The 14,731-nt window shown below is 40.7% G+C and overlaps 1 protein-coding gene across 4 annotated transcripts in view; it reads right to left on the reverse strand.

Annotated features, from left to right (window-relative positions):
* The window catches only part of LOC139629010 (choline transporter-like protein 5-A), a 53,315-nt gene that overhangs the window by 21,361 nt on the left and 17,223 nt on the right, over positions 1 to 14,731 (reverse strand). For all 4 annotated transcript variants that reach the window (XM_071491333.1, XM_071491335.1, XM_071491334.1 and 1 more), the window contains exons 2-4: positions 14,495 to 14,543; positions 11,039 to 11,112; positions 2,356 to 2,440 (exon numbers count right to left, since the gene is read on the reverse strand). In XM_071491333.1, coding sequence (XP_071347434.1) covers positions 2,356 to 2,440; positions 11,039 to 11,112; positions 14,495 to 14,543 — 208 coding nt within the window. The remainder of the gene's footprint in view (positions 1 to 2,355; positions 2,441 to 11,038; positions 11,113 to 14,494; positions 14,544 to 14,731) is intronic.

Raw genomic sequence — 14,731 nt, forward strand, 5'->3', positions numbered from 1 at the left:
TTGGTTCTTAAAGATCCTGTAAAGCAAATTCACAGATTTGTTTATGAAATCAATATATATGTTGGAGAACTATTCCTGAAAACGTGTGAAACATGTGAAACTTGTGTGGTACTGAATTGTGCAGTTATATGTTAAACTGCGTTTTTTCGGGCGGGGCCTAAACGGGGTACTGGTGACGCACTTGGACCCCACTTAGCATACCCCGCCCCTAAAGCTGTAACGGCATAAAGGTATGAAATGTACCAGCATCAGTGGTTCTCCTGCTCAGTGTTATTGCTGGTTAGCTGAGCCTTCCCTCCCAAAATGTGTCTTTCCTAGAGGCTGCAATACCAAAGGTGTGGTGTTATTAGTAATTAGAGAATAATGTATGAATAGATAATTAGCTATTCACTCATGACATTTCCCTTCTTTTCATGACCAGAGGGATAGTTCCACTTCATCCTCTCATGAAATAGCGGGTAAACGCGCTATCAAAAGCCGATACACTTCTTTTCCACCGCCAGTCGAGTTTGTCTTTCTGTTCGGACTCAGGACACACAACTGCAGGGAGCGATGTCACCTCTGCACTTAGAACACACACACACACACACACACACACACACACACACACACACACACACACACACACACAGTGGAGGGAGAGTGAGCTGCTAGCTGCCCTGCAAACTGGTGAAAGTCTGTCAAAGTGTCGGAGCCTCCGTATGAGATGTTTCGGTCTGTGATTGTGTTTTTAAAGCTTTCAGAGCTGCAGCTCACTCTGTCATCCCCACCATCAGTGTTTCTGGTGTAATGGCACCGTGCCGAACAGGTGACAGGTGTGTGTCTGTGTCCTCTGAGACGTTACAGCAGGAAAAGAGGTGAAAATTAGCAGGTTCACCCGGGTTTTGTGTTTAGATCAATGCTGATCGGAGCCGATCGGAGCAGGAGCCAATAGATACCCGTGTCTACTGCAAATTCATTTACCCCGGCTGTATATGCCGATTAAACCCTTCATCACTGCCAACAAAAGCCCGATATTAGTGGCTTGTAGCAGGTTTTTTGACCAGTGGAAAACGGGCTAAGTTAGCTTCGTGTGTAGCTTATAAGCTAGTTCTCTTACCGATGCCGGTATCGAAATAGAGAAAGCCAGGTCTTCGGACAATTTAGAGCAATTTGTAATGTGGAAATATAAACAACACGTGTGTGTGTGTGTGTGTGTGTGTACAATCAATATAGCTGTTGGACACAGCCATGTTTCCTTTCAGTATAAATCTGTGAAATCCGTTAAGTGATGCGGAAGTTCACCCGACGGTGGGCGTGGTTTCAGTGCCTCCAGCGGACACGCCCCCAGCGTTCCAGAGTTGATAATACTGCTTATTTTTTCACAAGTTTGAAACCTAATTTTATAAATTTGACAATATTTTTATTCATTCAAATTTGGCAGGGGTTTGATATGCCATTTTTCTGTGGTGTGGCAAACTCAGAACTCATATGTTTTTCTGCTTTACAGAATCTTCAAAACCACAAATATATCTTCTGATGGAGATCAACACTTAAGATAAAACACTGGAGAAGTGTAAAATATGGACCTTTAAAAAGATTAATCCATTTTTAAAAAAATAGTCTTTTGGCCTTTTAAAGTCACTGGGCTGCTCTGCTGTGACACTTAGTCTGTGTCTAACCTGAATATTTAATTATAAGCCAGTAGCACAAGGGAACCACCTGTAGATGGCAGTGCACACAACAGGAACAAACTGTCTGTGCTGCCTCTTCAGTGTTTAAAGGTCTGTGTCTGTGTGGGTCCTCTGAAGACGACAAACACACACTCTCCTTATCACCATCCTGCAGCTTCATCTATCACTGAAGCTGCATCACTTTCACGAGGAGATGAAAAGAAACATGAGAATCGCACGGTGTCAGGGATAAAGCTCAGCTTCAGATTCACAGACAAGGAGGAGTATTACATAGGTATTACATTAAAAACTGATAAATGCCTGTCGTGCTGTGATTTGTTTGTAAGTATCAGAACAGCTTGATCAGGTCTGTCGGAAGAATTGAAAAATATCTTGTCATTTGATATCTATTATCAGTGTCAGTGAGCCAATCAGCACACAGCATGCTTGGACCAGGGCTACAACACGTTGTGTAAGGAGACCGAGCTGAAATATAAAACTAAAGTAAAAATAAAATTAGTACCACGATGTGTACTGTCATATATATATATTTTTTTTGGTAAAAAGGATTTGATCAAATTATTATAAATAAACATCTTTTAGAATCGATATCAAAGTCAATGTATCGTATCAGAACCAATATGATTTAAAACACCCAGACCAGCAGGGATCTGGTGCGTTCAGGGTACGGACAGTGACTTACGCGTTGGGTGTTCCCTTCTGACCACAGAACTGTCCGTAGCTGTCTGTCGGATGGAGAACCTTCCTGGGGTCCCCATGTAACCAGGCTGAGGAGAGAGTGAGAGAGAGAGACGGAGACAGAGACAGAGACAGAGACAGAGACAGACATATAAGACAGATCATTACACACTGAATCCTATAAGCAGTTATACAGTGTAAGACCTGGTTCATACAATAATATTAATGATCTAACAACTTTTTTATTCATATCTATTTATTTAATTTGAAATTTATGAGCATTGAAATTGTTCTTTTTGAGTATTAACTCAGATAACACTACTGTACAACACAACACAACAGAGAGGGAATAAGACATCAGCAAAAAACAAGAAGTGTGTGTGTGTGTGTGTGTGTGTGAAAATAAATTATGATCTCTTGTTTTCTACCATCCGTTATCCTTCAGTGCCAAAACACTGCAGTGATATAAAATCAGTCAAAACAAATCTCATTACTGTCATTTACTGGGTTTTCTGTTCCTGTACCTGGGATATTATTATTATTATTATTATTGTTGTTGTTATTATCATCATCTTAATCAATAATAATAAATAAATAACAACAATAATAATAATAAGAAGAATGATAATATTAATAATGTAAAATTTAGTGGAATAATACTAAAACATTAACATAGAAATAAAAATACAGAAATAAATAATTAATTAAAAATAAGTTAAAATAGATTACATAGAATGCATAAATCAAGTTGAGGCAAACAGCTCTACAGAAACACCACAGGTCAGCTGCCCCACATTTTCCTACAGGTGTAACCTGGACTGCACTGGACACAACCTGACACACACACACAAACACACACACACAAACACACAATCACACGCAGATACTGATGGGTACCTTTTTTTTGTATGTTTTCTTCTTATTTTCTGGAAATGAAGACGTTTTCTAACAATGGCCCAGTTCTTTTGTTTATTGTTCTGTGGTTTCTGTGTGCTGGTGGGGGAGTAGAGAACCTGACTGTCCTTCATGGTTCCTTCACCCCTGGCTCATCCAGCGTCTTTGTGCTTCACAGACGACAGAACCTTCTCATCACTGAAACATTGATGTATCTACAGAGCAGTGAAACGGTTCATGTGTGTGTGGCACCGATGGAGGGAAGGAGGTACGAGAGGGGGCTACGTACAAAGTACAGATAGAGGGTGTGTGTGAGAGAGTGAGGGTGATGTCATCGTGAATGATGTCATCCATGTCTGATAGTAGCAGAGCTGGAGTGAAATGATGCTGGAAACAGCCTTTGTTTTAGTGTGTGTGTGTGTGTTTGTGTGTGTGTGTGTGTGTGTGTGTGTGTGTGTATTTATGTCTGTGTGTATCCACACAGTCACATGCATCCAAGTGTGTGTGGCTTTGTTTTACTACGGCTGACGGCGTTGTAGGGACCAAAATGAACACCTGCTTTTAAGGATTGAATCAGGTTTGGTTTAGTGTTTGGATATAAAGACTAATGAGGTTAGTGCATCCATGTGTGTGTGCAGAGTGGGATTAGTGGATTCAGATCCTCCTTACAGGATGATGTCACCAGTTATCCCCCAGTAACACACACACACGCACACCTATGGTCCGTTGCTCTGATCCACTCACTCAGAGCACCATTAACCATGTCTGCTCTGTACAAACACAGGAATGAGGTTATACTCAAACATGAGGCAACACACACACACACACACACACACACACACACACACACACACACACACACACACACACACACAATCTAAAGGTACTGGGAATAAGAGCAGTTGTGGTCAGTAGCAGGAAGTGACAGTGGACAGCAGTGACTGGTATATTTACAGCAGCATCTTGAGCAACAGTAGGAGCAGACAGTTGTAGCTCTATCTGTGATCACACATCTCCAAACGACAGAAAAAGGTAGTGAATGGGTGGTTTATGTCTGGGACAGTTGGAATCAGCTGCTTCAGACACTGAGAGGATTAAAATTCAGGAGAAACACTGAACAGTTTGGTCGATTTTGCATATTTCATATAAAAGAAAAAAAAATGAAACCAGCCCCCAGTGGTTGAACCCCTGGGTGACATCATACTGGTAAATGGGATTGAAGGACTGCCTGTTGAGACGGGGATGAGCTCATCCTCATCCTCATCCTCATCCTCTGGTGAAGCAGAAGCTCTGCCTGCTGTTTGTGGCTGGAGGAAGAGACGAGAGCTGGGGCCGGTTGCACCAACTGGTCTCCTGCTGAGTCGGACGTAACTTGCTGTTCCGAGTCCAACCTCACTCCAGCCGCACCATCTGGGCTCTGACTAAGGCCGTAAATCTGACGCCTCGTCAGGAGCAGGCATGAAGTCAAAAATCTAGGCTGTTTCTATAGTAACGACCTTAGACAAGACAGCTCGTAAAGACAGTGGTGCACCTCATTTATAGATTTAGACAGAAGTAGTCTACTGGAAACTTACAACGGTGAGGAGCTGATTGAGAGGTTTGATTATGTAGGAGAGATCCATGTGAACTGGAGGAGCTGTCATCAGACCACCACGCAGCCTCGTCACCAGCGTTACAGCTCCTAATTGGCCTCTTTAGGCAAAGGGTCCTTTCACAACAGTGTTGGAGACACAATCAGAGTCCAAGCCCACCAGTCTGTCTTTTTATGCCTGGAATTGTCTGCAGATTCAAGCCAAATAACTGAAGAAGTGTGAGGCTTGTGCAGTGATCTGTGTGTCAGTACCTTGGACAGCGTCATGGGCCGAAGAGGACAGAGGCTATGGTCCTGACAGAGCCAACCTGACGTACGCCCGTTCTAGGACTGTCTTCCACTCACCTTTTACCATTACATCAGAGCCTCATGATAATGTGAAAGAGACAAAGATAAAGAAAATAAGACTGAGTAAATAATCAAACAGACAAACTCACCACTCAGTGAGAAATCAACACAAAATCATGTGTGAAGATATCAAAGCCGAAGCCGTGGACACGTTGACAGTTACATGAACATGTATCACTAGGACTGAGCTTAATTAAGACTGAGCTCGGTCGGTGAAAGCCAGTAAAGTCTATTCTTAAAAACAAAAACAAAAAAACAAAGACCTTAGCAGTCAGGACCAGGGTTATTAAAGACCAGCTGTCATTAAAACAGCCTTCAGGTAAAATGATAATGACAGACACAAATCTCACCAAAGACTAGATAAGAAAATACTTTAACTTTTTTGTTCTGTGGAAAAAAAGACTTGTGATAACACTGATTTGATCAGAATCTAGCTGAAGCAGTTCAGGAGTGGCTCTTCTCCTGGTTGACAAGTGGCTGTGACCCACAGGCTCTCTGACCCATGGCTCACCACAATGTGGTTGTTTAGCTTGACACAAAAAAGGAAAATCTCAACTCAATGTCCACTTACTAGCATTTCACAGAGCTTTCACCAGAGTGTCTGGTATGACTCGCCTGCAAAATCACAAGGAACACGACTCACTAACTCTAAGTCAGTGATGTGTGGTTCAAGAACAAAGCTGCTGTTACCATGGTTACCATGTGTCGCCAAAGATAGTGAAACAGAGATCTTTAAGATTGCTGCTGTACAAGACGGTTGAACAGCAGGAGACAGTAGCATGCCTCAAGAGGTTAGGAGGTCAAAGGTCATTGACCACTGAGCTTGTGATGCATTGTCGACTTCAGTAACTTCATGAGTGTTTGGCAACGGAGAACCTGCCCCAGAAGTGTCTGCACATGTTCATCACTTGTTCGTGTCTCTTGGAAACTGCAGTATTTCTCTCTTTTTTGCAACACGTTTTGTTGTGTTTTCTGACTTTGCAGTGTTTTGTTTCTTATTGCTGAACATGTGTTGTCAAACCGAAGGTGTTCTCTTCATTTGCTCATGTTTTTTTAATTTTATTTGAATGTGTTTTTTACAGTTGCGATGTGTTATGTTTTCAGGGTCATCATAGTTTCAAAATCAAAACTTTGAATAATGTAAGCAACTGTAGCATAAAGTGGCTGAACAGTGTCAGAGTCTCAGGGCTCTATTTTAAGAAAACCTCTTGGAGCAAGTGCATTCAGGGCGGCTCCACTTCACTTTTACTTTCTGATGGCAGAAAAAACAGTCGCTCCGCCAGGCACACGGTTCAAAAGGGTTGAACTTAGTCTCTTAATCATGTGTCAAGTGTTTTGGATGTAAAATGTAATAAACCAATCAGAGAGCCATCTCACATTCCCTCACCTTGGTGGTTCACTATTATAATGGTGCAGTGTTTCACACATAGTGAGATTCTATCTGTGGTGAGTCGATTTCATATTGTGACTGATCAATGAGCCCAGTCCTGACCAGTCCTGACCAGTCCTGACCCACACACACAGCAGCTGTGTTTGTCCTGAGGGAAAGGTTTGTCAATCACTTTCTTCTGCCTCAAGATATCAATGCACCAACAATGCACCTGACCACACCTCATTTTAAGACCAACACACCCATGGGTGCTTAGATGGGCATAAGTGTATTTGCTATTTAAACATTGTGGACACTAGACAAGAAAATGACACGTGTCAATCTGAAACTACCAAAGACAGTTGTGTTGCGCTTTGTGTTGCTTTGTGCTTGGTGTAGGACGGGGCCCTTAGTGAGTCGTCCCAGGAGCCACAGACTTGGCTTCATGCAGAAAGTGGCTCCACTGATGGTTTCTTATGGGGCTGTAAACTTCAGAACAGCACTTTTCTTTCTTTCATTCAGCTTCCTCCTCAACTTCCTGCTGTGACCTAAGGAGCCACTGAACATTTCAATCAGCTCTGGCAACAAAGAGATTTTGCTCTTTTATTGTCTTCCCCGCTGCCTCCACGTTTCACACCTCTCTCTGTGTCGCAGGACAAAATACAGGTAAGCCTTCCAGCGATGTGCTGCCTCTCACTCCCTCTCTTTCTTTCTCTCCTCTCGTTTACCAGTCTGTCTGTCTCCCCTGCTAAATCTCCTTCTGCTTATACAATCAATGTGAGAGAGGAAATAAAACCAGAGCTCCCACAGTGAGCGGCTGAGAGCCAATCAACAGGGGAGAGAGAATGAAAGGAGAGAGACAGTCATCTAGTCCAGATCTTCAATTTAATGATGCTGAGTTTAAATATTTTTCTCTCCTGATACCAAAGTAAACCAATAAACAGGATCTATGAGGACACCTGGGAGATGCAGCACAGGCAAAGGCAGATTACATCAGAAAGCTCAGCTGTAATTAGTCTGGATCGTTTTGCTAATCACATGAATAATGAGCAACATTTCCTCAGATCTCAACACTTAAAGCTGCATCCATTGATTTCAGGCCACTTGGGGGCAGCAGAGCAAACTGTAAACTGTGGGAGGAAGCCAGAGTACCGGAGGGAACCTATGCAGACACGGAGAGAACATGCAAACTCCACACAGAGTTCTTTTTGTGCAGTTGTGCAAGTTGGACACCAAACGAAATCATCACTGAGCACCACTCACAGCGTTGCATTTCACAGCACTGTCTCAACATCATGCAGAAATCTTTGTGATCGCGGCAAAATTACAACCTTAGACATGTTTTATATTGGATGAGAAGTGTGAATAGGTGCTCAGTTCACTATGGAACTGTGGACAAATTTAGGTGATAAATTAAAAGAGAGATGCCCAAGGTTACAGGTCATATTCTCCAGACCTAAAGGAACATGGTTGTTTGGTACAAGACCCAACAACAATCACATCATCATCATTTTCATATTATTTTACATTTTATGGTGAATATGAAATGAAAAAATGACCACTCCAACTGAAATCATGACTCATATCACAATCTGCCAAAAATTCGCAGTATTATTTTTTCCTACTGTCAATGTAAAAAAAATCTGTGTGATCTGTGCTACGTCCACCTGACTACATTTTCATCGTAATACTAAAACACAACGTCTCCATCCACACTAACACACCTGACACATACATACAAGACAATTCACATACACTGAGCATGTGCGAGTCTGTGTAAACAGGAAGCAGATTGTCTCCTCTGCAGCTGGTTAGTTCCAGTAAATCCTCTGAAGCAGGAACAGCAAAGACAGTTGTAGAGTTCAAATCCAGAACTGAACTGAACAACAGCTGCTGCAAAGACAACAAGGTCACTAACACTTTAATTCATTATCCATGTTGTTTCACCACTGGTAATCCAGGCTGATGAGAGCCACCGTGGACATCTACGTCATCGTTTCTAAAGGTCTCTGTTTCTGTCCATCCAGACTACAACACAACCCTGGAGTTTTCAGACTAAAACAGGTCCAGCAACGTTTCTAAAAGTCTGAGGACTGGAGTAGTGAGAACGGAGGAGGAAATGTAGAAGAAGAGATGAGTTTTAATACTAAAACACAGTTGTGTGGATGGTGCTTTCAACACAAGACTCAGATCAATGAATCCTTTCTTCTGTTGTGGTTTCACTGATGGAAGATTTCTGAGTGTTTTCATATCACAAAGTCCAGGATTTCAAAACTGCACTAAATATAGTCTAAAAGTGAGTTTTTGATTACAAGCTGCATTTAACAGCATTTCAGTTGCTATGTTTACGTTCACCATATATTGAACTGCAGTCATTAAATGGTGTTGAGAAGGATTTTTAAATGTAGAATAGAAAATCATTAGGCTGTTACACAGCTGAATAAATCCAGACATTTAATATAACAAATAACATGACTCCAGCTCTGAGTCGTTCAATAAGAAAATGTGTCTGCTAAACAATGAATGGTTAGACCGAGCTGAATAAAATCTTGTACTGTGAACTTATTGACTCTTTTTTCTCCAGCTTATCCTGTCACTGCTGCTGTGCTTTTAAAGATAAATGTGAACTGTGATACATTAATATTTCAGGCTTCACTGGATCAAAGTTGAGGCTCTACTCTTTATTTACCAGCAGCAGAGGAAAACCTCCCATAAAGGCTCTATACGGTGCACTGCTGCATGTGAGCTGTTTGTGGACATCTGTAAATTGTAGTGTCTACCCTAAAGTGGACCGTACCATTTCTTAAGCTTGACATTAACTGAGTGTCTCATCTGCCTGCCTCACCCCTCCAATGAATTGCTCCATCCTCAAGTCATCCTCAAGCTAATTGAGACACTGTAGGTAAATGTAAGTAGCAGTAGCTAACTATTTAGCTTGTTTACTTTCTTACGTTCAGAGTTTCTGAATTGGATTGTGTCAAGTATCTACAGAGGAACGCTAATATATACTAGTTTCTAACTTTAGCCTCAAGTTACAGTTTTGTTAACTAATGTAAGCTAGTTTCAACTTTAGCTTCAAGTTACAGTTTAGCTAACTAATGTAAGCTAGTTTCAACTTTAGCTTCAAGTTACAGTTTAGCTAACTAATGTGAGCTAGTTTCAACTTTAGCCTCAAGTTACAGTTTAGCTAACTAATGTGAGCTAGTTTCAACTTTAGCCTCAAGTTACAGTTTAGCTAACTAATGTAAGCTAGTTTTAAACTTAAGCCTCAAGTTACAGTTTAACTGACTAATGTAAGCTAGTTTCTAACTTTAGCCTCAAGTTACAGTTTAGCTAACTAATATAAGCTAGTTTTAAACTTAAGCCTCAAGTTACAGTTTAGCTAACTAGCTAGTTTTTAACTTTAGTTATAGGTTACAGTTTAGCAAACTAAGTTTCTAACTATTATTATTTCATGTTCACAGTTTTTTGTGTGTCTGTGGTGGTTTCATTAGTCTTTTACCTTTTTAGGCATTAACTTTTATAAAAGGCACTCCTTTGTCAGGAATTCAGGAGTTTTACCTGATTTACCTGGGTAATTGAACAATATTAAAATCCATGTGTGCTGAAGGCTCTGTAATTGTATTAACAGTAGTAGAAAGTAATTAAGTACATTTACTCTACATACTGTACTTAAGTATAATTTTGAGGTACTTGTACTTTACTTCAGTATTTCCATTTAATGCTACTTTATACTTAAATATTGTACTTTCTTCTCCATTACATTTATTTGACAGCTTTGGTTAAACAAGCAAGATACTGTACTACTGTGAGGACTGTAACACACGCTCCCTTTTGTTCAAATTTCTATTTCTATTTTCTGGGCATTTTTTTCAGTTACAGGTAAAGTCCTGCTGGATCTGGCACAAACCACATGTTTCTGCTTGAACCAGTGAATCCTGGAGAGCTGATGTATGAAATCAGATTCTTTGTTTACCTGTGAGTCCAGCTGCCACACAGATGTGAACACGCTCCACCTCCAGAGATCAGTGTCAGTGCAGAACCTACTGTCAGTCCTACAAGACTGAATACAGAGTTGCTCTGTAGATGCACACAGACACACTCGTAGTATCATTGTGTGTGTGTGTGTGTGTGTGTGTGTATGTGTGTGTGTGTGTAAAGTGAGAGAGATCAAGAGGAAACAACAAAGACCATATGTGTGTTTATATTTACTAGCGAATGCACTGCAAGAAAAGACTGATCAAAGACTGTTTGTGTGTGTGTGTGTCACTAACAAGGAGAGTGTTATTCTTCTCCTCTAATGTTATTGATCACGCCTTCAGTTCACGACTAAGGAAGCGATGATCGACATGATTGGCTTCTTATTTAGCAAAGTGTGTGTCAGATATCACACCACATACGCACACACATACACACATGCATACATACCCCCCATAGTGTGTGTGTGTGTGTGTGTGTGTGTGTGTGTGTGTGTGTATGACTCACCCACTATCCCCAGGGCCACGTATGAGAGGATGACAATGATGAAGATCAAACAACATAAGACATCGGTGCAGCTTCTAAAGAGACACAGAAGAAATGAGATGTAAACCAGAGCAGCAGAATCCATTAAACACTCAGTTTATATTTGGAACATTTGTACATCACCACCGTACACAACAGACACACACACACGAGCTGAACATCATCATGAGGTTGTGAAGAGGAAACATGACAGATAAAACATTTGTTGCTACTTTAAAGAAAGCTCATTCTTTAATTACCCCTGCCTCCTGCCCTTCTGAGGGCAAGATAAAGAAATGAAAAAGTGTGTGTGCAGGGCGAGAGAGCTTACAGTTCAATGAAGAAGAGGGAGAGAGAGGAGAAAACCGGGACTGGAATTAAACTGCAGATTTCCCAGCCAGCTGAAGAGATGCAATTATAGATGGAAATTATACATGTGTGTAGATGAAAACGTGTGAGCAGTTACCGCTTTGTGTTGTGTGTGTGAGCCATAATTACTGTGAGGACTGAAGTCAGATTTCTAGTTTCATTCCACTACAGATGAATTCACCAATAATTAATCTTAAATCCTCCAAAACCTTTACTTTCCCTCGGGAATAATATTTTCAACATTTCCTAGTGACGTCATCAAGGTTGTCTACACCTGGACGTGGAGACAAAGTCTGTGCTACAAACTCACGGTGTGGATGTTCGAAGTGTAGAAACCTGTGTCTTTGGAGCTTAAAGTCTGGGTGTCTCTGCCTTTTTATAATCTGCGTCTCACAGGTCCCCAGAGTTAGAAATGAAACTGTAAACATCTGTAAACAGTGAACAGCTGAGGCCTTTAAAGATGAGTACTGTACCAGTGGAATTAGAAGAAATGCAGATGACTGTGAGTCAAACGATCTGCTCAAAATCCACTGAAAACTCTCTGTGGGTCTCTCTAACATGAAATATTCAAGGCCACACCAGCAACAAACAGACTTCAGGTTTGGAGAAAAAGAAGAATTGATTCAGTGGTGCAGCTGAAATAATAGAGACAACATAACAGAGACAGACGCTGAGGCTTCGTCCTCAAAGACATGTTTAAAATATATTTTGAAGAAAATGTAACTACAACCGGATTAATGTTCTTCTAACATAATGAAGACCTGTTGTTAATTAAGGTATTTGGTAACTGATGTTTAATGTTTGATCTTGCAGTTAAATCTCCTCCTGTAGGGACTCCAGCATCATTAAACTGTTTGACGGTTCTGTTCAGACTCTCACAGATCCATAAAGATGCTGATCTGGTTTAACACAGAACAACTTTACAACCTGTTTATTTACAGGTTTGTTTAATTATACAGTAGTTCCAGGAGGATTTATTAAATAATATCATTATATTGTTGTGTTTTACGATTCATTTTTAAAAATGTTTATAATACATATGTATATTGCTGTATAAATTACGGTATTATGATATTCTTTTGATATTATGTAAAATATTGCATTCAGTGGGAAATATTGTGATGTTTGATTTGATCAAATATTGAATATCAGCCTGAGGCTGCAGCCTGTTTTCACCACACTGTAAACAGGAACAGTTTAGTTGTCTATGAACCTGATTGACACATGGTCTGTTATGTCTTTAGTCAACTTAGTTCACCTCTTCACCAACAACTTGGTGAGACCTGTTGAAGTCCACCTGTTGAGACTGAGTCTTTTGCTGACATCCTTTGAGTTAATGCTTTATGTTACTAATTCATTTCATTAATTACTCCACATTCAAATGTGTGGCTCTTTCACTCACACACACACACACACACACACACACACACACACACACACATCTGAGTTCAGCTCTCACTGTGTGGGTTTAAACGTGGGCAGAAAAACTGTCATGTTGGAGCACATTGTGTTTCTGCCTCCATTACAGTGATGGGATATAAATAACTGGATACTTCCACTATTAGCACTACTACTAATACTGCAGTACTACTAGTACTGCACGACTAATTATACTAATAATGATTAAAAAAAGTGAACTGTCAGTATCTTCTCTTCATTTATCACATGCCAAATGTTGAGCTGCTAATCTGAGTTGCACAGAGAGAGGTTTGTACTAACCAGCGGAGCCATGGACCCTTTCGCAGTCCAGCAAACAGTCAGACAGGTCAGTTACAGCAGCAGCACATTAATTACATTATTTATACCCCGGATATATCAGGTAACATCTGTCCAGTTTGTGTCTCTGCTGGAGACCAGACTGAACCCAAGATGCCCCTGAGTCAAGTGAAGATGCACAGAAAACAGGAAATGTATCTAGTGTTAGTCACTGATTGGAAACTGATTGTTTGTCTTAATTTGTCTAATGTACTGTGGTCATCTAAAATAAGAAGAATGTGTAACTGCTGTTATTTCTGCATCAGTTATCTGATGTGGGTGTAAACATTTAAAATCCAAACAAAAATCAATCAATCAATCAAAAAAAGGTCAGTGACTACTGAGGTTGTGTACATGTGATTGGCAGTAGTCAACATGATGTCCCGCCCCTCTCTGCTGAATAAAGGAAAATGCCCCATGATGCTCTCAGTCATTCAGGTCATCATTAAATCCACTGACTGTGCTCTTACTCTGTCTTCAATCCCATTCACTTACTTCTTCATCCAACACCTTCAATGTGCATCTCCGTCTCTGCACTGAATATACAGTATTATAATGGGCTGATTTTATTCTGTATTTGATAAATTATACATCAGAGTCAAATCTTAACGAGAGGTTGATGCAATCAACGTTACGTGACTGTGACCTGAGATGCTCTGTCTTTACGGTCGTCTTTAAACACAGGTTTAGCTCATGTACCTGAAACCAGCTCAGAACTCAGACTTATAAGAATGTAAAAAAGACACATTACAAATATACAAAACTTTAAACTGATACAGCTCAGATCAGTTAAATTGCCTCATCAGCATCACTTGTTTCATCTGACCTGCTTGAAATTGTGAACTTTAAAATGAGCTACAATGGCTACTGTGGTGGATGCAATTGAAATCCCTGTCCCAACAATTAGCAGATGCTGGAACTCTGATATGATATCGCGAGAGGAGAAAACCCAGCTTTATTCTCAGAACATCACTGAATGGAAACAGAACATTCACAACTGTGTTTTGTTGACTTTTATAAAAAAAAACTGCTTCTACTGTTCTCAAAACTGTGACGGAAACCCAGCTGCTGGTGGTTGAGGACAGAACAGGGTTTGAACCAGCTGGGACTCAGAGGACAGACTGTCTGGACCAGTGCAGACCACATGTCAGACTGTTTCTTACTGACTGAAGAGAGGAGCAGGTAGAAGAGATTTAGTTTTCTCATTATTTAGATGTTGAGGTCTGAGGCCAGGAACACTAGTGTGAAGACACTTTTTTTAAAGTTAGCTGTCAAACACTACAGTTCTTTGTAAAGGAAGAGGTTTGGAGTTACCTTCTGCAGACTGGACCTCTGAAGGAAGGATCAAACTTGTGTGGTTCTCCTGCAAGACACAAAACAAATAGGATCTTTAGCAGGTTTCAGCTGAACCGGATCAAATCAACACCTGGGGCCAGATGCATAAATGATGCGTACACACACACAAAAACCCTGCGTTTGCCATTTCCCACACATGAACCTGTATTTATAAACACAGAATGTGCGGTGAGACTGTGATTCATTCTTCTGACC

The sequence above is a fragment of the Trachinotus anak genome, unplaced genomic scaffold, assembly GCF_046630095.1.
Source record: "Trachinotus anak isolate AG129_WGS33_773 ecotype Australia unplaced genomic scaffold, CSIRO_AGI_Tana_v1 ptg000012l, whole genome shotgun sequence".
NCBI classification, from domain to species: Eukaryota; Metazoa; Chordata; class Actinopteri; order Carangiformes; family Carangidae; genus Trachinotus; species Trachinotus anak.